Raw genomic sequence first — 24,814 nt, 5'->3', positions numbered from 1 at the left:
CATCATAAAATGTATTAAATCTATAAATCTTGCTTACTCTCTTCCCCTGCAATTTTCTTTATTTACTTCACAGTCACATTATTTCTTTCTCCTTAGAGATTTATGGCAACATTATACGACATCTCCTGGTCTTTCACAGTCTATCACTGTTTACAGCTCCCTCTTAATGCCATGGGTCATAAAAGACGGAGTTCATCTCCTTTTACAGAGAAAAAGAGGCAAAGAAGCCCTGTGCAGTTCATCCAGTTACAGAAAGGCTTTCACATGCTGAAATGTATCATCATGACTGGGTTCATAGATTCTGATGCGACTTTTGGTAGCATCAACTCTGCTTATTTGGAGGGATGGGTAATTTCTGCAGCATACCCTGAAGTCCTGGTTTCCTAATTTGAATCAGCAATGCAGCAAAGGTGTGCTCCACGGTGGGATCAAGGTGCACCTGGGGCACAGTTCCAGGTTGGGTGGAATCGTCACCAGTTTTCCCGTTCAGATGTAGTCAGTGCTGGTCACTGATGTGTCTTCACAGGGCTGGCTCAAAGAGATCCACCTTTTCAAAAGAAGTCTCAGAGAAAAATACTCCCTTCTTGTCTGTCCTGCTTTGGGGATGGGAAATAAAATGTAGAAAACTTAGAGGTGCCAGCCAAACCGTCACAAGATTCTTCATGCAAATGAAAGGGGTCCTTCCGATGGCAAGTGGCGTTATAATTATAGACTAGAAAAGAGCAAGATCAGCAGCTGCTGCTGCTGCTGCTGCTTGTGTTTGTTCCCTCTGTAACTGACAGGGCAGAGTACTTGGCAAAAACAGACTTCCAGAAGTGGAAACACATTTTAACCCCTGTTCTTGTCAGTCCACTCCTCCTGGTGCTCGGCAGCAGCAACCCCTTGCTTCAGGTTAAGGGAAGAGCAAGGTGACTATTGCAGACCTGAAGGCGACTTTGTTTGGGACGTCTGAGAAAGAGAAAGGGTCCGGGATTTGTCTTCAGGCTTGGATTGCCGAATCAACATAGCAGGTCAGTGGATATAGCGTGAACTTAATATGCTTTTGTAGTGGCTTAACTCAAATCTCTCTTGCTCAATTTCTCTACTATGCCATAAACCAAGAATTAAGGTGATACAATGACAAGGGGTAGGTCTGCGCAGAGTCACTATTTATTTATACATTCTGTAACGTTCCTTTCATGGTCAGTAAGGAAAAACTGATGGCTGTTATTTTTTACTGTGGTTTCTCTCTGAATCCTAATGCATCCTGAAATTCTCAGCCGGGCAAAAATCCCATTTACGGTTGGGCTCAATATTTGGGGGTGGGGATATTTTATTTTTAGGTGTTTATACCTAAAGGCTTCTAATGATCTTAGCAAAAGCGGTGTAATATATAACTCACATTTCAGCCTGTACTTGATAAAGTTTCAAAGGGGGAATGAACTCTGAACAAAAGGAAAAGCAGCATCATAGATATGAGCCAAAGTCTCTGCAGGTGGAAAATGGACATAGTTTTTGTTATGTCCTCAAAACTTTCATATCCATACCAGCAGAAAGCCTAGCCCTGTATCTGCTAATGAAGTTAAGGGCAACACGATTAACAGGAAAGTCTTCCATGACACCAGTGCCTGTGGTATCTAAATCTAATGCTCTCTGTCCTTCTGTGGCTCGGGCCAAACCAGCAGTCAGGCAGGAATGTGCTGGGGGGGCATCATTATGCTTTGCTCTTCCTGTTCATCCCAGTTTTAGCTTTTTAATTTCCTGTGACCATAAGTAACATTAGAAGGACTCTCAGCCAGCACGCTGCCCATGAACCAAGGGCTTGGGACCACTGTGCAAGAACCAGACCCAGCGCAAAGCTTTAGGCCAAAACTTCCCACTGGGGAGGGGTGGGGAGCTGTACCCAAGTGGTTGTAGTTGTTCCCAGAGGAAAAAACACAAGTGCAGGTTTAAATCTGTGCTTGGTATGTTGTCAAGTGTCATCAGGCAGACACATAGCTCTTTCATAGCTTCATATAGTTTAAAGGGTTCTTAGATCACCTCATGTGACCTAATGTATATTTTAGGATATTACATTATATTACCCTGAAGTCCCTATATGAACCCCATGATAAATGTTCAGTAAAGCATTTGCTTAGCAGTAAACTAAAACACAGTGCATCACAGGAGGGGCAAGGCAAGGAAAACAAGGCACTGAAGCCAAATATCGCTGTTATCAGTCCCACTTTTATTTGCCCACTTCAGAGACAGAAAGAAAAAGCTGCCTCCCAAGCTAATAGGAAGTTTCTATTCAGAACCAAGGGCATTGAGTAAAGTGCTAAGAGAGATGGCTGGAATCTGATCAAGTGAAATACAGTTGCTTGAATCAAGCAGGCAAATTGCACGTTTTGGAGAAAACTCTCATTTCCCAGTCTAATGTGGGTGAAATATTCTTAGTCCCATCATTATCACAGCTCTGCATTTGTGGCCAAATCCCATCCACTAGGCAATTCAAGACAGGATTTGATGCAGCTTCATAGAGAAGGTGGACACTTTTGTCCAACTCAGCTAGTGGCCAGTTTCTGGCATCATCCAGTCACTGATGCTTGGAAGGATGACTCCTTCCTGAACCCCATATGCAGAAACTGAGAGCCATGGGTTTGACCCTAACCACTGCAGATGCTGTGAGAGTGCTGCAGGCAATCTTGTTCCCTCCATGGCCCATGACAGAAAGGACTGAACAGAAAGTTTCACAGATGCCCAGATATCAGGGGAGATCATCAAAGCCTTTTGGCCCCATCCCTTGGACGTCCCAGCTATGTGAGTTCTTCCTGAAGATCATCTTTTGTCAAACTGTCTGCTGTCATCTTAAAGATCCTAAACCACAGGATGTCCGTCCAGACCCCTGCCCCAATATTTGGTTGCTCCCACAGTTAGCAATTTAAGTTTTACTTCCAACTGCAGTTGTCTAACTTCATCCTCTAATCATTGCACCATGTTACACTGGGGGTGTGGGTTCCCACCAAGCTGTAAGTCCTCACATTATCAGGTATCTTCTCTATATCTAAGTCCCTACACACCCGCAGTCCCACTGGAAGTTTCCATTACGAATTGGATATTAGCGGGGAGATAGAGAGACACTTCTTGACAATAATGCTTGAACATATGTGCTCCCCAACATCAATGGCAAGGAGTAAAACCTCCTACAGCGATCTCAGGAAACGCAGTGTATCATTAACAGCATTTTTTTTAGCCCATTCCTCCCCTGTAGCCCAGCCACAGGCTTCTCCCATTGTTTTTAAGGCTCCGTTTCTGCTGAAGAACGGAGAGCTCTGCTTCCATTTTCTTAAGCGTTGCATTCTGACCACAGGCTTTACAGCAGACAGGACTGCATTGCTGCATGCCAGTCAGCCAGTTTGGCTCCTGAACTGAACTTTTTGGAGTTCAACAACAACAACAGAAAATGTAATGGCCTGTGCCAAGTCTCAGAAACAGGAAAACTATCATTTGGATGCTAAAGAATAAAATCCATGCATCTTAAAAAAAAAAAGACAAGAACGAAAAAATAAAATCTCTTCTGCAGACAAGTAGAGACAGTCTGTCAGCAACAGAAGACTTCCCGTGTCTTTGCTGATTCCCTTGGTGACTTAAAGAAAAAGTGGCACTTTTACAGCTGGATTTTAACGATTTACTTTGTGTTCTTCCATCGATTAACTATGAGTTCATTCTTTTTTCTAAGAGCAAATAACCTACAGCAACATCAAGAAAATATAGGCAAGAATCACATTTATGGTGCACAATAACTACCCTGAGGCTTTGTGCTTTTCTTAGTTACTCCCTTTCATGCATGCTGTTTAGACTGCTTTCATCCACATTTGGAGTTAGGGTTTGGGTTTTTTTTGTAAGCACATGAAAGTTCCTGTAACATCTCCCTACACTGGGTAAATAAGTACCAAAACAAGTGTAAAATATTTACCTGTATACTTTTAGTATTGCTGTAATTACACTGTGTCGCATGCTGCCTACCTGAGCAACCCTGTGGCTTTTTTTGCATGGCCATGCAATGCCGAAGTATCGATGAGTACATCCAACTGCCAAGCCGAGAAATAATAGGGTTCCCAAGATGATCTCAGCTGCTGTCGTAACCGCTAATGAAAGAGGCAGTCTCCAAATCTCGTTTGGCTTTAGATGAGCATAATTACCAAAGCCAGCTAAAAATACTGGCTGGAAAGGAAGGTGCATTTGTGAAATTTAGCCTTACTCCTGTTGCTGGAAGGCTGACAAAGGTTTGAAAAAAAAATCCAAGCAAACTTCCTTCTTTTTCTTTGATCACACCAGACTGAAGCAAACGGGGAATAAGAAGAGGCTTCAGAGGTGGAAAATGTCCCTGTCACTACCACCCAGGTCGATGGCCACATTTGGCGCTGGCTCTCGGTTTTGGGTAGCCTTTGAGATAAAGTGCAAGTGCTGTCTTGCATCAGTCAATCTGCATGTCTCAATGGGGCTTGTTACTGCAAGTTTTTATTTCTCTCTCTTTCTATATGTATAAATACACAGAGCATGTATTTATGTATACATATACTATTATATGCATAAATGTGCGTATATATCTATGTATCTGTAAAATGATGCATTCAGGTTAGGATACGCTGTCTAAAATGTTGTTGGTTTCCTGCTTCTCTTCTACTGTTTCTAGGCACAGCCTGCCAGGACGATGACAGTCACTTACTCCAGCAAAGTAGCAAATGCCACTTTCTTTGGATTTCACAGATTACTCCTAAAGTGGAAAGGCAGCATCTACAAATTGCTGTACAGAGAATTTATTGTTTTTGCTACTCTTTACACAGCGATAAGTGTATTATACAGGTACACTCTTTCCAATTCACATCTCAATAGATGTTATACTGAAGTTTCACACTTCATAGTGTTAGGCTGATGAATGATGGTTGCCGGGGGGACGTTACTACATAAATATTGTCTTTTCCTTGGACCTTTTCTAATATCCATTCCTTTTCACATTTACTTTAATGTTCAAGGGAAAGCCTGCAGTGTATAAATGAAATATAAAATTGTATTCAGCTGATTCTACTTTCAGCCCAGTATTGAGGAACTGTCCTACTGAAGTTAGCCTAAATAAACACCCATAGCTAGATGATGTTATATAGCTTTTATCGTTCTGATGTCAAGTTGGCAGCAGTGAGTATGTCTCTGCTTTAAATTATAAGTACAGAGCTTTCACTCTACTTGCAGAACTGTATCTTCTGTTGTTCAGTGGTAATTTCTTTAGCAATCCTGAAAGGTAATAATTTGAGAGACAGGTTATATAGTCAAGAAACACAAAGTTATGCTTAAAGCTAGGACAGTGTGGCAAACTTTATTTTTAAGCTTGCAGAGGGCCAAGCAAAACTATATGGAAACCAGACATGGTTATTACCTGTGTGTCACCCAGCATCTGGGAGGGTCACAGAAGGAGAGTTGCTTTGTCCACCAAGGTGTGAATTAAACACCTGTATGACAGACACAGTGCATCAATTAGTACAGTGAAACTTTAAACTGATGAAGTACACTACACAGAAGTATCAAAATCATGATTCAGCTCTTACCTTGATCTGTAGTTAGACCTCAGTGCTTGCTTTTTATGTGAAGCAAGGAGAAAATGAGGTTCAGTTTGACTGTGACTAACCAGTAATTTTCCAAACTGTTCAGTAATCTATACCTGTGCATTTGGAAAGAAGATTATTACATTAATATGTAGAGAAACACCAGAGTCACATATTTATTTAAATTAATCTATTAGTAGTTTTACTGAAATGCTAGGCAATTAAAGACCATGGTAAGTACACCATGGAAAGCTTTCTATGTGCACTTTTAATTTCAGAATTGTAAGAAAAACCCACCAAAAATTTGTCATGTCTTCCATTTATGTGAAACCAAAGAATAACTGTAATACTCATCTATACGAATAAAATAATTCTTTATATTTAAGCTTGTGTATCATTCTCCATGGGCAGAAGCTTGCATGCTCCACTCGTATTTTATCACCTGGTGAATATTGTCCTCAGTGCAAAATAAATATTGTTGTTGTGTTTTTAATCTCATGGAAAAGAAAATTTTTGTAGGAGTAAGAGTAATAACTACTGCACCAACGTAGCATTTTCAAATAAGAGCAATTAGAGATTAGTAATCTCTTGCAATTGAAGCAGCCCTGAGCCTTTTTATTAAGTAGCCCTCTGAAAAATGAGCAAGCCCTACCTGCAGACATATGGCTTCTTGTTGGCTTTGGTCTGTATGAGACGGCAAGCTAATTCTCCAGGTATATCAATCCTAATTAGTAGTGCCAGTCAAAATTGTCATGAGAAAACTGCAAAGACCAGGGAATAACATTGTCGTCTTCTCCAGCTTCTTTACGATATGCCAAAAGTGTTCAGCACTTTAAGAATTCTCTTGAAAACATTAGCCAGGTTTGCTCCCAATTGCACGTGCCTGATTATTTATACATATTTGCACTTTGTAGTTAGTGACAGAGTATTATGAAAGGACATATACATTTTATTTTTGCTGCAGATTTTTTCTTACAGGTAGCCAAAAACGGTTCTTTGAAAAATTATCAATTTACTGTGACAAATATGCTGAACAAATCCCGGTAACTTTTGTTCTTGGTAAGTACTGGTTAAATGTGACATTCTCCAGTGCTGTCTTGGTTCAGGCATTTTCTGAATCTCCATGCATGGACATATTTCAGAGCTGAGGGGTATATGGGAGGTTAGAGGCTCACAATAAAATCATCAGCTTCCAACAGGTCTCCTTAAATTTGAGTTGCATTTATTACATCAACATTTATGTTCATGTTCTTAATATACCAACAGAAGATTAAGGTTTCCATATGTGCATATGTATATAATCATAGGATAGAAGCATTTAGGTCAGAAAAAACCTTTAAGATCAAGTCCAACCGTTGACCTAACACTGCCAAGTCCACCACTAAACTATGTCTCTAGGTGCTGTAGTTGATAGTACCCACTAACACTGACACATTGTGCCCGATCTTTTAAAGCATTAAATCCACTCAGTATTTGCTACAGAAGAGGATATTTGGAAGTTCATGAGTATGAGATATTCAGCTGGAATAGGCCATTAAGTTACAGTGTCCACTAAATGATAAGCATTGATTGCATCCTGTTTTTTTTTTTTTGTTGTGACTTACTGCATTTATTCTGGGATATGTAGCTGCTTGGTGATATTAATAACACTTTACAAACTTGCTTACTTAAAGTAACCTAAACAGAAATCCTGATAGGCACTGGACTTTTTTTTCCTTCTAACCCCCAGGTTTCTATGTTACTTTGGTGGTGAATCGCTGGTGGAACCAGTTTGTGAACTTACCATGGCCAGATCGACTGATGTTCCTCATCTCCAGCTGTGTCCAGGGCAGAGATGAATACGGGCGCTTGTTGAGGAGGACTCTCATGCGTTATGTGAATTTAACATCTCTGCTGATCTTTCGCTCTGTGAGCACAGCCGTGTACAAAAGGTTTCCCACCATGGACCACGTGGTAGGAGCAGGTACCGCCAAGTCCTTCTCTCCAGAATTTCTTTCCTTTCTCTCAGAGGTGGAGGAGAGGGAAGGAGCAGGACTCATTTTTTCTTTCCTCTTTGTCCCTGTATGTCCCTCGAACTAACCCATATCAAAGCTGCAACATTTTTGGCTTACATGAAGTGCCCTTAAGTGTGCATCTCTAACACTCTTAAAGTCTTTATCTAGTGACACTACAGAAATCAGAACAAGTTTGAGACTCTTATGTGGAGCTGTTTTCAGATATCATGGAGGCAATAGGCCTGCTGTGAACACACAGGCACATGGAGACGGTACAAAGTTCTCCAAAGGATGAAAAATAATGTAGTTGCACTGTAGCAGGATACAGGAGGAATGGTGGCTTGTTATACGGCATTGCCTCATTGTCTAGGATATAACCTTGTCTTGAGTATCAGAGTCGCTGCGGACATTTTGCAAGTACAGCTTTATCTCGATTATTTGTAAACAGATTGCATAGGTTGTATATTTATTATGATACACTTAAAAACCCCTAACCGCAAAGGTGTTTTCTTTAAATTTAACTCCTCAACTGAAGTTCAGTTTTTTAGAGATAAATAAGTATTAAGCATGTCTTTATTTTGTTGATTGTTTTGATAACACAGCGAGTGTGATGATGGGAAAGAAGAGTTGAATCATGTAAGACTTTGCTTGTCTATGAAGAACTGACTACTGAGTATTTAAAGGCAAAGTGTGATTCTGTGCCTTCTAAATGGCATGGTCAGTGTCAGGGGTAGGACACCAGTGCAGAGATGTGCGGATCTGTTCCAAATAGGAGAAGTCATACATTTTTATTTAATATCTTGCATTTCTTACAATTATTCCTTTGGCAGAGGTTAGTAAGCAAAGTCGTAGCAGGTTAAAATATGCAGTGTGTATATGTATATATGCATTTCAAATATGTGTGAGAAGCTTCGAGCATTAAAAAATATCCAGGCAGAATGCACTGCTCTTACTGAAAGGAAATCATTTGTGTTGGATTCAATTGTATTTTGAAGTTCTCTTCCTTGTGCTGTTCAACAAAACTGTTTACCTGAGCCTGTAAGAGGTCAAGGAAGCTTCTGTCACTCTCCCCAGCAATCTGCTTCTAGTACACACTGGAAAATTACAACATTTCCAGCAAGCTAATCCAGCTCTGCCTCCCTATTGCTAAAGACAATCTGTTCCAAAAAAGACAAAATGTCGCAGTGTTGTACAAAAATTGTAGACAGAAAAACAAGATAATTTTTTTTTTTTCTATGCAGTAGAAAATATTCTACTATAAACTGTATAACTAAGTATTGACACTGTATTCAGCTCTGTGGATTTCAGTACTTACTCTGTAGGTTTTAATGCACATTGTGCCACAGAATCTTTGTCGATGCAGTACGGAGCACTTGAGGGTATATTTTGCTCCTATTAACATCCAGTGATTAAGTACTCTGCAATTATCCCCTCTCTAGCTCCCCATGGAATTACATGTCAGACTGCATGGGAGCACAATATCTAATGTGAAGCTGAATGGCAGGATCCGATACTTACAGCACAGTCCTCATGGAAACCACTTGTGCTGTTTTCCATTTTGCTATCAAACCAAGCACTGCCACAGCATAACTATTGCTTCACGTTTCCCTTTTCAGTGAATGAACTGCTTAAATTCATAGATTTCAAATCTGAAAACAGTATCATGACAATCTAGTCTGACTCATACGTAACACAAGGCAGAAAAGCATACTCACAACATTCTTTGTCATGTTGCAATTTCTGACTGAGCTATAATAACTTCTAGGAATATAACCAGCCCTGATTTAAAATTCAGCTGAGGATAAAGGAGACTACCCTACATCCTGGATGAACCGACATTCACAACGGTGAACTCCCTCTTGAAAAATGCAATTTTGTTTGCAGCCCGAACTTGCACAGAGTCATCTTCTAATCACTGGATTTTTTTAATGGGTTTGGGTTATTCTTTTATTTATATGAAAACACTGTTTTCTCTCAAAAGCTACCTGTTAGCAGAATGCATAAAGACTTGAATAAACAAGAGCTTCACAAAATCACAGAATTGACTGGGCTGGAAAAGACCTCAGAGATCATCAAGTCCAACCCTTGGTCCAACTCCAGTCCGTTTACTAGATCGTGGCACTAAGTGCCATGTCCAATCTCAGTTTAAAAACCTCCAGGGACGGTGAGTCCACCACCTCCCTGGGCAGGCCATTCCAATGCCTGATCACTCTCCCCGTAAAGAATTTCTTTCTAATATCCAGCCTAAATTTCCCCAGGCAGAGTTTAAGCCCATGCCCCTTCTCCTATTGCTAACTGCCTGGGAGAAGAGACCAATCCCCACCTGGCTATAACTTCCCTTCAGGTAATTATAGAGAGTGATGAGGTCACCTCTAAGCCTCCCCTTCTCCAGACTGAACAACCCCAGCTCCCTCAGCCTCTCCCCATAGGTCTTGCGTTCAAGTCCCTTCACCAGTCTTGTTGCTCTTCTCTGGACCCGCTCCAGCACTTCAATATCTTTCCTGAACTGAGGGGCCCAGAACTGAACACAATACTCCAGGTGCAGCCTCACCAATGCAGCGTACAGGCGAATGATCACTTCTCTTGTCCTGCTGACCACCTTCTGTAGTCTCTCACTACAAGCTACAGTCTTCAGCGCTGGATCTTCTCACTCTTTTCTAAACCCTTTCCCATTTTTTAGCATTCTTTATGGAGCTGTAGGGAGCAGATGCACATAGATTCATGATGTTTTGATGTTGAGCACTGCGGCATGTATGGCGTAAGCATCAAATGACTAGCAGCAGTCTTGAGCATACCAACCCTGTTGGCTGCCAGAGGGAAGTTGGATGCTCAAGAACACAAGTCTCAAAAAACATGAGTAATGAGTCAGCAGACAGGCAGAGAGCAGCCCCAAACAGCTGACGGGAAATACTGAAGAGAAACACGAGGTGTGAGCCCAACTACATGAATACCTACGGACAGCTGAAGTTTATGGTTCCAAACCCTCTACTGGAATGAAGGGCTGAAATTAATTATTTCCCACATAAACACAGAAGCAGAAAGTGAATCTTTTATCTGCCTGACTGTTCTTAGCACACTCTGGAGATGTGGGAGGTGACCGCTATTCAGTTCCTTCTTCTCAAACCAGGAGTCTTCAGAGTATTTGATGCGGGTACCCTGAAGCAGTCACTTCTCAAACTATTCAGTTTTGATGGGAGAACTGAATACTCTTCAAAACCCTTAAGGGAGAACACAAGTGATCTTTTCCAGACAGGCTTGCGTTCTCGTCAATGATTTTCCCATAAGATCGCTTTGGCTGACACTGCTCACATTAGTGTCCTTTGATTCTTTATTGATTAGATCCCATGTCAAGCTTTTCATGCTTTCACAAGGATTCAGTGCCTTGTCATGCTTTAGATCATCCTTTTCAAGATCTTGGCACAGTATCTGTCAAATATTTTCAGTTTTCTGGATCTGCTCCAGTCTTCCAGCGCTTGTCAAAACCAACAGTCTTGTTTGGAGAGTTCCTCAGTTAATTCTTTGAATATTCTCGAACAAAAATAGCCTGACCATATTTAGAAACCATTTATTTTTAATAACTGAGGTTTAACATTCTCCCTTGTATTTGATGGAATATGAAGTGTTTCTTTATCACTGCAATAACGGCAAGCAGTTCTGAAGCGCACGTTGTTTGTATTGCTATAACCTTAATCAGAAGTAAGAGCAATCTAGAATTGTTTAATATCTTCTGTGAGAAGAATACTAGGCATTAGTAATATTCATCAAAGATAATATTTAATTAATATAAAGACAAGCACCTTAACTTAAAAAATACCTACAATTTGAATGTTATTGTTAAAAGAACAAGGCTTTGTTGAGCTTTTCTTAACAGAAAGGTACCCTGTGTAAGTGGAGGGCTGAAGTGATCCCTGGAGCTTTGCTGTTCTCTGTGACCCCCTCAGGCTGTGTCCTTCCAGATAATGACTTCCCAGAGCCTCTCAAGTGACTTGCGTCCAGCATTTACTCCAGACTGTCAATGTTCTGCTATTCTCTCTGTTCCAGCCTGATAGAAGCATCTTCTCCTGTCCCATAATGAGCAGGCTAGGCAGCCAAAAATCAAAGGCAGCCTGAAAGACTGACTTTTAGGAGTCAGGAGTCATGACAAGCAGGTCGATTTGTCTTGTTGTCTGATCATTTCTGTGCAGTTGTTTATGAGAACTGGCTGCAAACTGATGAAGGATCTTTTCAAAGCTATATCTTATTCTGTTCTCAAATTCCAGGATACTGCAGGAGTACTGTGTCTTGCTGCTGAACTTTTCATCTTCCACAGAATGTTCTGTCCTGTCCTTGTGTTCCTTCCCAGTAGCTGCAGTGTTTCATACCTTGACTTGTTGCAACTGTACAACAGTGGCATTTTCATTTTACCCTATTCACATTTTTATACAAAACATAACTGAGTTTGTGTGTGTGTATATTTTTCTTTTTGTCACTTCATGTACCTTTAGCAATATTAGCAATAACAGGCCAATACTTAGTTACTAGTTGGAGACTAGAAAAAAAATCCTGTCTGCTTCAAGTTCCTTTATTGAATTTTCAGCACTCAAACTTTGTAATTAGTTGGCTGAGGCACCTGTTTTGGGGCTACCTTATTACTAACTTTGTCTTGTTTTGGAGCTAATGCCGACACAACAAAAGAAGCCTTATACCCACCCTAGTAGCTGACACACAAACACATGAGCAAAAGCTCAGATCCCCCAAACCTGAAGATTGCTCCAACCCCAGAAAATCCAGGATTCTGACCAAGAAAAATGTGACATTCCCCCTCGTGAATTTTCCGAGGTTGTTTTTCTCAAAGGCTGGGTGGAAGGAGGACAGCAGGGCTGAACTTTCTCAACCACAAAGCCCAATGCAGTAGAGGTGTTGCTCCAAAACCAGTTGCCTCTGTGTCAGTCCTGGGCAACGAGCTGCTGGGCGGCAGGTTTTGTCCCACACAGCCCTGTCTACCCTACTTTCTGACCTTGGACTTGTTCGCAGCAGGGGGAATGGGGCTTCGCAGGGCCAGGGGAACTCTGCAGGACACATCACACCTTCCCAGCACCCGGCCAGGCAAACCGCCAGGCAGAGAGCAGCTCCAGCCTGCAGCCCCTCAGCACGTCGTCTGGCCCTGTGTCCTGCTACCAGTGGGATTTCTGGACACGGTTCCTTTTCCATCTCTTTGCACGCCTCCGTAACCCCAAAGAAAACATGAAACACAATCTGGCAGGGAAGTGTTTTGCTGGCAGAAGGTACAGTCTCTGTTGAGCTCTGTTTCATGCATGCACTTACATCTTCTGTTGCTTGTTCACTGCTTTGCGGATTAACACAAAAATCATCACAATCAGAAGGTCAAGTAACTGCCCTTACAACATATGTTGAAATGTTGCTAAAAGCCATCATTTTTGAAAAGTGATAGTTTCTTGACTGATGTATCCAGTTCCTTCCTTTTCTGGGAGTGTGAAACTAGGGAGTAATTTGTACAATTCTTAGTATTATATGTACCTACAATATGTCAGCAGTCAGATGTGAGATCACAGTGATAGCAAATTATTGCATATATTGATCAAGAGGGATTTTGTGCATTGCAAAAATAAGTTGTTTCAAGCAAGATCTATCCTGACAGAAATACTAAAAAAAAAAGGAGGAGGCTACTAGTTAGAATTATAAATAGTGTTTTGCATAGTCTTATGCAAATAACTCATAATCAAATTCAAACATATTCAAAATTTAAAACATCGGTTGCACTGACTGCACAGAATGACTGAATATTTTTTTTATGTAACTAGGTTTTATGACAAGATATGAAAGAAAAATTTTTGATGACCTTAAGTCTCCCCACCTTAAATACTGGGTTCCATTTGTCTGGTTTGGAAATTTGGCATCGAAGGCACGAAAAGAGGGAAGAATTCGAGACAGTGTAGATCTGCAGACACTGATGAACGTAAGTAGAGAAAGTAAGTCTACAGAAAACTAATCTGAAATTGCTATGCGGTAGCTTTTCACTTACATAGCTTGATTTAGTGCACACAGCTCTCCAGTGTCATCAAAATGATCTTACTGAAGATTTGCACCATTTTTCTTCGTACCAGTATACATTCAAGCACACACAGCAGCAGATCACTGGGATTGTATTTATATGACTAAGAAGGTATTAACTGAAGCAACAAATTGATGAGTAAAAAATTATCGTGACATCATTGTAAATTTATACTTGTTCCATTGCTGCAGGAAAAAAATGAGAAGAATTTGACATTTTGAAGACTTTAGTATCAGTTTCAGGGAAGATAATCTCCCTGAATATTTCATGAAGTGGTCGAACATCTTTTTATGCTATAATATATTCTCTTTCATGTATCACTAAAACATAGATAAGATAGAAACAAAAGGTAATTTCTGAATAAATACATGCTATTCTCCAACTCCATAAAGTAAGTGAATATTCAAACATGACAGTACGGTACAAGATATAATTATTATATCAATTTATGCACACTACACTTTCTTATCTTTCTATCTATCTTTTTACATATGCAAAAATGAATCTAAAACAATATTTATAATTTTGAATTTAATCTGATGCAATTTTACTTTGTTGGGAGTTGTTTTTTCTCTTGTTTTGTTTTTTTTTTTTTCCTTGTAGGAGATGAACAAGTACCGATCTTGGTGTAGTCTTTTGTTTGGTTATGACTGGGTTGGAATTCCACTGGTCTATACCCAGGTACTGAGACATTATCCTTTACAATATTTGAAACACAGTTTCCATAAAAGGGGAGTTTGGTGCAGGACATCCATAGACTTGACCAGAGCCTGTGAGCTGTTGAGCACTTGTTGACTCCCACAGGACTATGGATGCCTGGCTAACTATTTAAGTTATATTTATTGTGGAAATTTTCTGAAGGCCTTGAGTAATTTTGGAAAGGGGAGGGAAGCACTGAAATCTTTTTATGTTTCCTGGGTGTTCTTCCTGGCTATAAGTGTTCCTGTGGCCTCTCTATTTGCAATATCTCACTGCAGATTTGTAAATTATATGGCGAAAGGCAGCCAGACGCCTTTGGTTATGTGTTGCCTTATGCATGAGATTGTATGATTGCATGATTTCAATGAAGTTTTGTTCTCTGCAGGTTGTTACGCTCGCAGTCTATACTTTTTTCTTTGCCTGCCTGATAGGGCGTCAATTTTTGGATACTGACCAAGGGTATCAGGGACATGACTTAGATCTTTACATTCCAATCTTCACGCTGTTGCAGTTCTTCTTCTATGCTGGATGGCTCAAGGTAAACTAGCTTTCTGGAAAGGCCATGGGGGAAACCTCCCTAAGGAAGCTGGGGAAGGTGTCAGAGATGAAGTCAAAGTGTCAGATTTGTGGCACACTGTAAAATCACCAAAGATTAATCGAGTTACAGAAAAGCTGCATTGAGCCCAAAGTGTCCTGTGGTTATAAGGAAACATAATCCAAATACATTTTTAATTCTACCTGGCAGATCTTACAGTAAGAAACAGCTGAGAACCTGAAAGAGACCATTTTCGTAGGACCAGTGCAGCCATATCTCCCTAAGGAAGTGTTACTCCAGCAAAATTGGGTCCCAGGACTTGGATTATAAAATGACAGATGAAAGGTTAAAAAAAAAGAAACTACAAACCCTCACTTTCTTCCACTCTGCTGTGTGATGGGCAAATATTGCTGCAGCCCTGACATAGGCTGAAAGGGACTGAATCATACTTTCTTCTTAGGATCAAAGCCAGACTTTAGTATCTGCTGTTAACTTCATCAGGCGCACGCAATTAAAGGTCTCCAGTTCCAGAGGGCTATCAAACAGTGACAGCCAATATTGGTTACAACCCCGCCACATAAAAACGTTCATTAAAAAGAAGAGTTATAGAAGGAATTGGATGCTACCCATCAGCCAATTGATGTCTGGTCAGTTAACGTATCGCCATCAGTCTTATAGTTGAGTAATTAAGCCACATACCCCACGGTGGTCCTCTCCTCTGCAATAAGTATCAAGGTAGGCTAACTGGAAAAAAGTGTTGAACAAAAAGCAAATTGGTACATTAGAGTCCATGTGCATTAAGGTTTCCCTTCGGGATTATTAATCATGGCTGGAAAATTGGAGCTAGCTTTTCTGTTAGGTTATAATTGCACAAAATTGGCCAGTTTTAGAGCTCCCTTCCCACAGCCAACTCCAAACAGCAGAATAGAGAGGGCAGCACACTGAGCTGGCAGATCACAGGAGACAGTAAAGTGCCTGTAGGGCAAGCTCCTCTAGTCCTGTGTCCCAGGAAATTGGGAGTGGGGGCTGGGGTGGAAAAGCGGATTGCCACACAGGGATCAGGAGAGAGGAAGGCAGGCTGGCAGGGCTGGGGAAGTGCACTGCTCCTGCAGAAATGTGGGGCTCTATCTCCAGGCAATGTCTTCCAGGTTCTTATTAACGGGTTACAAAACTCTACGCTGTTTCTCTTGACTGCCCTGCTGGTGCTACTGAGGGGGGAATGGTTGCCCCTTCATTAGCACCTAAAGCTGTCAGTAGCATCTCTTCCAGTTAGGCTCAGGGCTCCCAGCCAGCTCCTGTCTATGGCAGGTACAAGATGCCGTTGAAATTGAAAAACCTTCTGCATAAGAAAATAAACGGGAGGAGAGGTGGTTTTAAAAAGCTGATTTAATATCAGCGGTGCTCACTCAGACCGGAGGTTTGTCCAAGCCTGCAGTGCCCCTGAGTCAGGATATTTCTGTCTTGAAGGTTACAGCCGGTTTCCTGCTGAGTGCGTTGGGCTTTGGCTGCCAGGCTGCAGAAATGGCCCCCAGCTATTGACTTCCAGTAACTTGGCAATTCCTCAGAAATGATGGCTAAACTGAGCTCATTGCTTGGCCTCAGGCCTGGTTTGTTATACCTACAATACAGGGGCAAAGTTTCCCATCACGTGAGACACTTCTAAATCTCCATTTTCATTACAGGGATACATGGGCTGTCCAAATACAGGGCTTAGTTGCCCAGTACTACTTTACTTTCCAGAAAACAAAGTCCTATCTTATATCACAGGACCAGGTCAGCCAAGAAAAAGGCCACCACTGCCATTCTCTCTGTCCCAGCCCTGCTGACATTTTTAGTTCATGTGACAGGTATTGCAGTAGATTTCTGGGCAGTGATCCCTGAGTTTACACTGATCTGGTCCAGTATCTTCCCTGGCTTCTGCATTCTGCCTTATTCCTATTGCAGAACTTCTATAGCCTCACCCCAAATTTAATGCCATGGGGCAGGCCAATGAGTGTGAGCAGAGGTGTCCCCTGTCTCCTTTTCATTCCTTCTGCCTTATGTGGGGGTTTTGTCATGTTTGCTCAGCAGCTCATTCATCATCTTCCACCACTGACCTGGGAAGTGCTGGCCTAGGAGAGTTAGCAAAGGCCTACCCACTGGTACAACCTAGAGGCACATAGGAATAAACAGCCAGGGAGTGACTGCCTTACTATTACAAGTCAGCTGTCCATAGCTAGGTTTATGAGCAGAGCTGTTTAATCATACAGTTGCTTTACCCATATCCATGTCAAACCAAGGACCTGGCCACTGCTCCTGTGCATGACCCTGGTGACCAGTGGGAAGGCTTGGTAGGGTCAGCAAGAGCATGATCAGCTTAAAAACCAGGGTTTAAGAAGACAAACAGAAGGAGAAAAGCATGAAGGGGAGAGGATGTCAGGGGTAGAGAAGTCTCTGGTTGTTTTTCCATTTATTTATTTATTCCTTTGGAGGGAGCAGGACTGGATGAGGCTATGGGCAGCCAGAGAGATTTCCTTTCCCAGATTAAGGTGCCTCACCACAAAGGTGCCTGAGCTCACTGTTTAGTTGTTTCCTCCACAGAATGGGCTTCTGCCCTGCAGCTTTAATCACTTCATGTACAGAAAAACAAAACAGCAAGCTTCATTAAAGAACAAACTCAGATCCTGTCTCTTGGCTTTGGCTAGCATGATGCACAGCATCCACTTGAGTCAAGTCTTTTGGTGGGCTGCTTTTCCTGAAAACCTGCAGACGGATGCCATCAGCATCAGAAGCAGGGGCTGAGGACTGAGCTGGAGGGATGAGCTGTGCTCCCTCTGGCAGACTCCAGTTGCAGGGCTCAGGAATGGCCTGGTGGAGTATCATAGACACCAATGCAATAACAGAGCCCCTAGTTGCTAAACCATTCATTTAAATCAGCCCAAGACAACAGTAAGGAAAGGTAATGACTATCTTATGTGACAATTACCGTGGCCCAGACATGTCTCCGTTCCCAGTAGGCCAGCACAGACAATCATGATTGACAGCATCAACAAGGCAGCAAGGTATGAATCTATAGGGAAAGCAAGCTGTTCCTTCGTTGGGCTGGCAAAATCATCAGACAGGAGCTCATGCTATGATTGCAAGTGACAGGCAGGGAGAGAGAGAAAAATCAGATCCTATTTTCTCTGCAGCAGTGGTCCTGACATGGCATGCCAACCTCTATTCACTATCTCATTTTCCTTTCAGGTTGCTGAACAACTTATTAATCCATTTGGAGAAGATGATGATGATTTTGAAACTAACTGGTGCATCGATAGAAATTTACAGGTTGCTGTTGTTATTGCTTCTTGCAGCTTTACGGTACCATGGATTATCATTACATTTAACCCTATTTCTTATATCATGGTACAAATTAAGGGCAACAAACACCATCAAAACAAATTCTTTCCCCAAAGGAGTATCTATGGCTGTGATCCCCAGATTTTATTTTTACAAGATAATGCATTCTGATTTAGGTATCTGGCATTTCTTGATGCCTGACTAAACATGCAAACAGCTGACCTCAAACTATAAGCTCACTTTATGCTTGGAAAAACACATAATGTAGGTCAATCCTGCAAATCCAAAAGCCATCTATTCCCACAGAGATGCAAACATGGTTTGCTAATCTAAATGTCTAGAGATTACAATATTGCATATGAATCTTACTTTTAAAAAATGCAGTAAAGAGATAAAAAAAAAACAAGCAGGGCCCTGAACTAATTAGCAGGGCACATATCATTATTTGTGTTGAGATGCTGCCGCCCACAGCAGCATCTGTGGGCAGCGCAGGAGCCAGTGTCCTCAGTGACAGGAGCTGTGAGGTGGCCAGGGTACAGATATATTGCAGACAACCCCAGTTCCCAAACAGCCCCTGTCTGTCGTGTCATGAAGGAGCCCAAAGACATGAAGAGGTCCCATGGCACCCACTGCTGCCCTTGCAGGTAGAACCAAACATAAGGTTGAGCTGCTCTCAGACCCCACGTCTGCTGGGGACCGCTGAGCCTGCAAAGCAGAGCCCAGGTGTTAGAGAGAGCCAGGGCAGGGCAAACAAACCAGCATATGAAGCAAACCAAGTCATGCAGGTATGTATGGGGGTGGGAAAGGCCTCCTTGCTGCTGAAGATGCTCTCTGGCTTAACACCACTTCAGGCTGCTTGTGCTATGGTGCCTCAGAGCTCCTCGTATAAAATATATTGGAAGGCCCTAGAACAGGATCGCCATATATTTGGTTTTGAATATCTTAAAATGGGGACAAAGTGTGTCAGAAAGCTTCTCAAACTCTGGACATTTTAAGAAGCACAGCTTATACTCTACACAGACTTCCCATAGAACATGGAGGGTCATAAATCCATTTAACTACATCATGTGTGAGGAAAGGAATTAAATCTGACACAAATATCTTTGCAGCATCGAAGACTCAAGTTACAATAAAATTTATGCTTTGGTGAATATAGGAGGGTATAAGGGGTGTATTTTATAATACTGAGTCTTTTCGCAATGCCCATGCCAGCATACACAGCTTATTTTAAAGGGCTTCTAAAAGAAGTGTTGACCCAAGGAATACAAAGCAGATTATTTTGTATACTGTACTATGTTGAAAGTGACATGATTTATACCAAAAAAATCTAAGGTCTCACTTCTGGCGGTGGACGAGATGCACATGAACTTACCAAGGATGGAGAAAGATATTTACTGGAATGATTCCTCTGCCCGGCCACCTTACACAAAAGCAGCTGCTGATTACTGTATTCCTTCATTCCTTGGATCAACTATTGAAATGGGGTGAGTGGCACTAAGGGTCCTTAACACAGTCAAAAAAATCACCACCCTCAGCATCATCACCAGTGATGCTACTGGGAGGGCGTGAAGAGGCTGGTGTGGGTGTGATGATGTCTCCAGTGGTCCATGTGCTCATACAAATTGTGCACCCATTGCTTAAATTGTGTAATTAAAAAATAGAGTACGTTTGCAGGGCGGGTTTGTTGATAGTCTCTGAGTGCAGGGTGGTACCTTAAGGCAGCGACTGACTTTCCTTAATGATTTTTTATGTACTACCTCTTTTTCATACATCCTCTAACTAGCAAAATAGATATTCCTTTACTTGTCAGCAGATGATGGCTAAAACCAGTCCAGAGTTTTGTGAAGATAAACAAGAAATTATCTTAAATGCTGTATGACTTTTCATTGGCTAACAATCTAGGCATGGAAGTTGGAGCAACCAGATTTTGTGAAGAGATAAAGAAAATCAGTTAATTGCAGAGATCAACACAAGAACTATCATTATAAAGAAACGTATAGAGGATACAGGATTTCCCCATGTTGTCAGGACCTATATCAGAAATCAGTGATAGGCCAGTCAGCTAAGAAGCCGTTGAGTTTAAACACTCATGACATGCTGTATGAATAGGCCAGCAAGTGCAAATACCACCACAAACCAAATACCACTGCCTGAACAAACAACAGGGCAAGTAGACCTTTTCATCTGAAAATCTTTTTTAAAACTTTAGAGTAGCCATTTTTTTAACTTTAAAACTTATCTCAAGAATTTCTCTGTTTTTCCAAGGTTTTCCAGCCTTTGTCAAAATAAAAGGTGCTTAATTTTTTGCTTCGTTTGGCTTAGAAACTGGTGTTTTCTTATTTTTATTCCTTTCATTTTTCCATTTTTGCATGCATTCTGGTACAAAGAACGATGGTTTATACGAGTTCCTTTTATCACACACAGCCTTTTCAGAATTTATTTCCCTTTGGAAAAACTATAAAATGGCCAAAAGAAAAGAAGTAAAACAGTAAGGAAGAAAAGCCCATAGAATATAAAATGCTTTACTGCAATTCCTAGGAGGGGAAAAAGTGGTGAAGAAAGGAAGAAACATTATTAATTCCGCAAACAATTTTTTAGTAAGAAGCATTTCACACAAAAAAATCGAAGGAGGAGTGAATGAAAAATAGCTCCATGTTAGGCCCTGTGAAATGCAAGCAGTTCTGATGTGTTGACTTTTTTATTAATTATTTTCTTCTCTGAACTGTTTCTCTGTTCATCTCTCTAAAAATAGCAGGTAGTTCTTATGCAGACTTTAAAAACAAGATTCAAGTCCAAAGCAAATATATAAAACTTGAGCCCAAATCCAAAGTCTTCTCCAGTCCCCTCAAGCCAACATCTTCACATATGCTGGAAGAATTTCCTCTGTCCCTCCAGATCAATGAAGCCTCCATGTGCTTCTCACCTCAGATTTGGCCCAAGCCCCTTTGCCATCCTTGCCCTTAGGACATGTCCCAGTGGGCCAGTTTGCTTTGTCTTCTGGGGTGCACCAAGTCAGTAATATGTACTGAATTGCCTGGAAGATGAAGCAATAGTTGTTCTCATGACCAAAGAAGCTGGGCAGGAGAAGAGTACCAGGTACAGGAGGGACTTTCAAACACACTGTCATGCCCCAGAAGTAAGTGAGATTTGGCCATCTGAGTAATTCCAACATTTTTTGAAACCATCACACTATACTTCCAGGAGCAGCTTTTCCATTGTCATTATTTTTGGCTGAAAGGTTCTTGTGAAAAAGTACCTATAGGTTGAGCAGGGTTTCTTTCTCCCCTTTCACTCACCATAAATACAAACCTAAGCATGCAGAGCTGCTGCAGAGGGCTGCAGCCCAAATATGAAATGGGACCAGGTGCCTGCCTGAATGCCCTTACAGCTTGGTCGTCAGGAGAAGAGACACCAAGACATGAGAGCTTTCTGGGTGATCCAGCCAGTCCAAAAGCTCAAGCACTATTTCCTGACACCCTTGCCCCTTTTTCACCCCTTCCATGCCCTTCCTTGGGGACACACTAGGGCTTGAGCTCCTGCTGAGACAACAGGATATATGTGTACATAGACCGCATGCTTCCTGTCTGTACATGACACCTACTATCTGGCTTTATTTGGCAGGTTGGCTGATACTGAATTCCTCTATGGGGAAGAGTGGCCCTGGGAAGAGGAGAAACACCGAAGACAACGATCAGTGCTGAGAAGAGTCAAGAGATTCCTCAGTGTCCACGAGGGTCCTTCGTCACCATCTCACCGGCGCTACAGTCGGCAGACAAGCGAGAATTCAGTGTTTTTCCCAGCAGATGAAAAGGGCCACATCAGACGGTTGCAGGAAATGCACACAAGAGGGAGACACTCTACCTCAAGCTTCAAGAAGAAACACGAAGGAGTTGACAGAAGTAACAGACTTCATAGTAGCAGAGATCTTGGACCCATAACAGAAACCTCAAGGAACGAGACACAGTGCAGTGACAGTGACATCTCATCTGAGACAATTAAGCCAGTTCCTGAGGTCGTCATCTCTGAAGCCGAGGAGAAAGCACCTGATGTGCTGGGCAGACCAGATCTGCAGACAGAGCACACGGCAAGCATGCCAGAAGAGAAGCTCCAGAGGAGCCTCACTGAGGCAAATGTGTCTCTTCTGGACCATCCTTTTTTCCCCCCAGAAATTACTACCTACCTCTCAAGCTCTGATGTGCATCAATCGCTTCCTACTGTGATAGGGGAGCCCAAACATGAACCCCCTGGTAGTAACATAGCCGGTTTCATAACAGATCCGGAGAGAAACCTTCAACGATGGAGTTTACCAAGCTTTCATAGTCCTAGTACGGTGGCAAATGCCGATGCTGACCTGCCTTCAACAGATTCTGGGACAACTTCACAACAAAGGACGGTCAATGATGGAAAAAATGTTACGTCTGCTGCTGCTCCAGAATCATTTGAGATGCAGCACTTATGGGAAAACTTGGATAGTAAAGAAACAGCCATAGTAGAATTTTCTAATGAGAAAAGTGAAAGGAAACTTTGACCATGATTCCTATGGATTTGACTGAACTTCCTATCTTCTCCTGAAAGTGGTTTTCGCACAGCTTTGCTGAAAGTGCAGAAAGGCAGACACGATGCTCAGACAAGTCCTGAGCAAGATCCAGCAGAGGATTTGGGCACCTAAATAGGAGGCATTGTGGTGACATGCTTTGAGCCACTTGAAATCTGTGGCCCTGTGGGGAAAATGGGGAGAGCTGGAAGCTTCAGGCGTGGATGCAAACCAGCCAGCGTACACGGCAAGGAGCTGTGTGGAGTCACCTAGAGGAAACACTAAGGCTGTCAGAAGAGCAGAGGTGGCTCTTCCCACTTTGGATCCACCCTGAACATCACCACCTTTGGCTGCTCCTTCAGATTAAGGCCCATGACAGCCTTGTAAGACCTACCAACAGTTTTGGTTTTTGCTCAAGTGGTTGGAAGGGGATGTGTGGGCCTGTAGAGATTCAGCCTAACATCTCTTACTGCCTGGAGGAATACTTGAAAAATCAAGCTCCTCACTTGTATGGGGCAACAGCCTGCCCCACTTCTGCTGAAGCTGTGACACTACCGAGTGGAAAAATAAAAGGATTCAATGGTTAACTTCATTAAGAAAAATAGAAGAGGCAAAGCTGCAAATGAGTTGGGCATGTGAGGTCTAAGCATTGGTCTCTGCTCCTTGGAGTATCTATGTGGTGTACGGAGTGGCTGCTCACTGTAAAACGCCATTCCCAGGTGGCCTCCTTGGTGATGACAGGGCTGTGGCACTCTCTCAAGAGGTGATGGAGCTGCAGAGACAACTAAGTTTAGAGCTCCACTCTGAAGGGATCTTCAGATGGCAGGTTGTATTTATCCTAGGGAGACAACCAAATGGCCCAGGACTGCTAGTAAAAATTGCTCTCTGCTTCCTTCCTGTGTCCCCCATTCCCATGCTGGCCAGATGTACCACACATGTTGTCAATTAACCCAAACCCAAGACAGCAATCGATGGCTCCTGCTGCTCCAGTGGTGGCCAAGCCACCTCCGTGGTAGCAGCCTGGCCTTTCTGTTGTTGCTCCTGCAAGAAGTCTCAAAGTGGGCCCCAAAAGCAGCAGTGACTCACCCATATCTACACAAACGCAGTCCAGAGTGTGATGCCGGTGTTCCCCGACTTGGGAGTATACAAGTAAATGGGCTCCTTTTAGACAGGGGAGAGACCAGGTAGATCAGGGGTGGGGAAGAACAGAGACAGGGGGAAGGAGACACAGAAAATGACAGCAGCCAGCAAGCCGTGTGGACTGTCTGGACAGCAAGTCCACACCGCTCTCTTGCCCAGAAGACTGAACTTCAAACAGCAAACCAGTGTCTCTGTCAGGGTAACTTGTAGCACCAATGGCTGGTGGGAGTCTTCAGGACCCCAAGAAGCCAGGAAGGGAATGAACGGATCCACCTGCTCCGTCTCCTTTTGCCAGCAGCTTAGGTGAGGAGCCCCTGCAGTAGGCTATCACGTACAGCAGGACTCTGCTGTCTCATCTGCCCTCCCCACTTCAACTTCTTCCAGCTTTGTTTCAATCTGGGAACCAGCTCCTCTTGGTGTGGAATAGCCACGGACTGAACAGGGCCACCCTTTCAAGCCCTCCAAAGACACTAGACAAAAGCACATGTATCCCCATCACAAAGCAGAGAACACCTAGTGCAAGGAAGAGCTGTTCAAACTCATACTATGGGAGCTTCGGGTATGAAGAAAAGCCAAGCAGAAGTTTCCCAGGCACCTATGAAGTCACTTCTTCACACCATGAGATGAGATTATGCCAGTGTCTGACGGCAGCTGAGCAGTGAGGTTTGATCACAGTTTTGGAGTAAGGCGTTCTGGTGCAGCCTCACCCTTGCCTCTTTGCAATGAGTCCTCAGGCAAATCAGTTTCCTATTTTCAGGTTTGACCAACTAAGTGAGAGCCTCAGCAAAGTGAAATTATATTGAAATAAACAGCACCTTAGCCTAGCAGTCCTGTTTTCTGGATGGCCCTTACAAGGCAATACCTGGCTTCTGGCAGCATCCTCTAGCTTTTCAGTCATCAGAGCTCCAAACTGCTGACTCTTCCTGAGGAACAGGACTCTGTTAGTCTGTGACAATGATGGAAACACATAGTTTTCCTTTCTCA

General features: G+C 42.5%; 1 protein-coding gene across 1 annotated transcript; it reads left to right on the top strand.

Annotated features, from left to right (window-relative positions):
* The first annotated feature begins 881 nt into the window (after positions 1-881).
* On the top strand, positions 882-23,901 carry BEST3 (bestrophin 3). The gene is made up of 10 exons (XM_065853728.2): positions 882-1,010; positions 4,655-4,824; positions 6,523-6,617; positions 7,288-7,521; positions 13,354-13,508; positions 14,208-14,285; positions 14,689-14,841; positions 18,064-18,177; positions 19,489-19,640; positions 21,778-23,901. The coding sequence occupies exons 2-10, from the start codon at positions 4,673-4,675 to the stop codon at positions 22,682-22,684; spliced, it is 2,040 nt and encodes a 679-aa protein (XP_065709800.1). The 5' UTR covers positions 882-1,010; positions 4,655-4,672; the 3' UTR covers positions 22,685-23,901.
* Positions 23,902-24,814: the final 913 nt, after the last annotated feature.

This window comes from Patagioenas fasciata, chromosome 1, assembly GCF_037038585.1.
Source record: "Patagioenas fasciata isolate bPatFas1 chromosome 1, bPatFas1.hap1, whole genome shotgun sequence".
NCBI lineage: Eukaryota > Metazoa > Chordata > Aves > Columbiformes > Columbidae > Patagioenas > Patagioenas fasciata.
The sequence above is the reverse complement of the archived record's forward strand: the minus strand, read 5'-3'. Positions and strand labels throughout refer to the sequence as shown.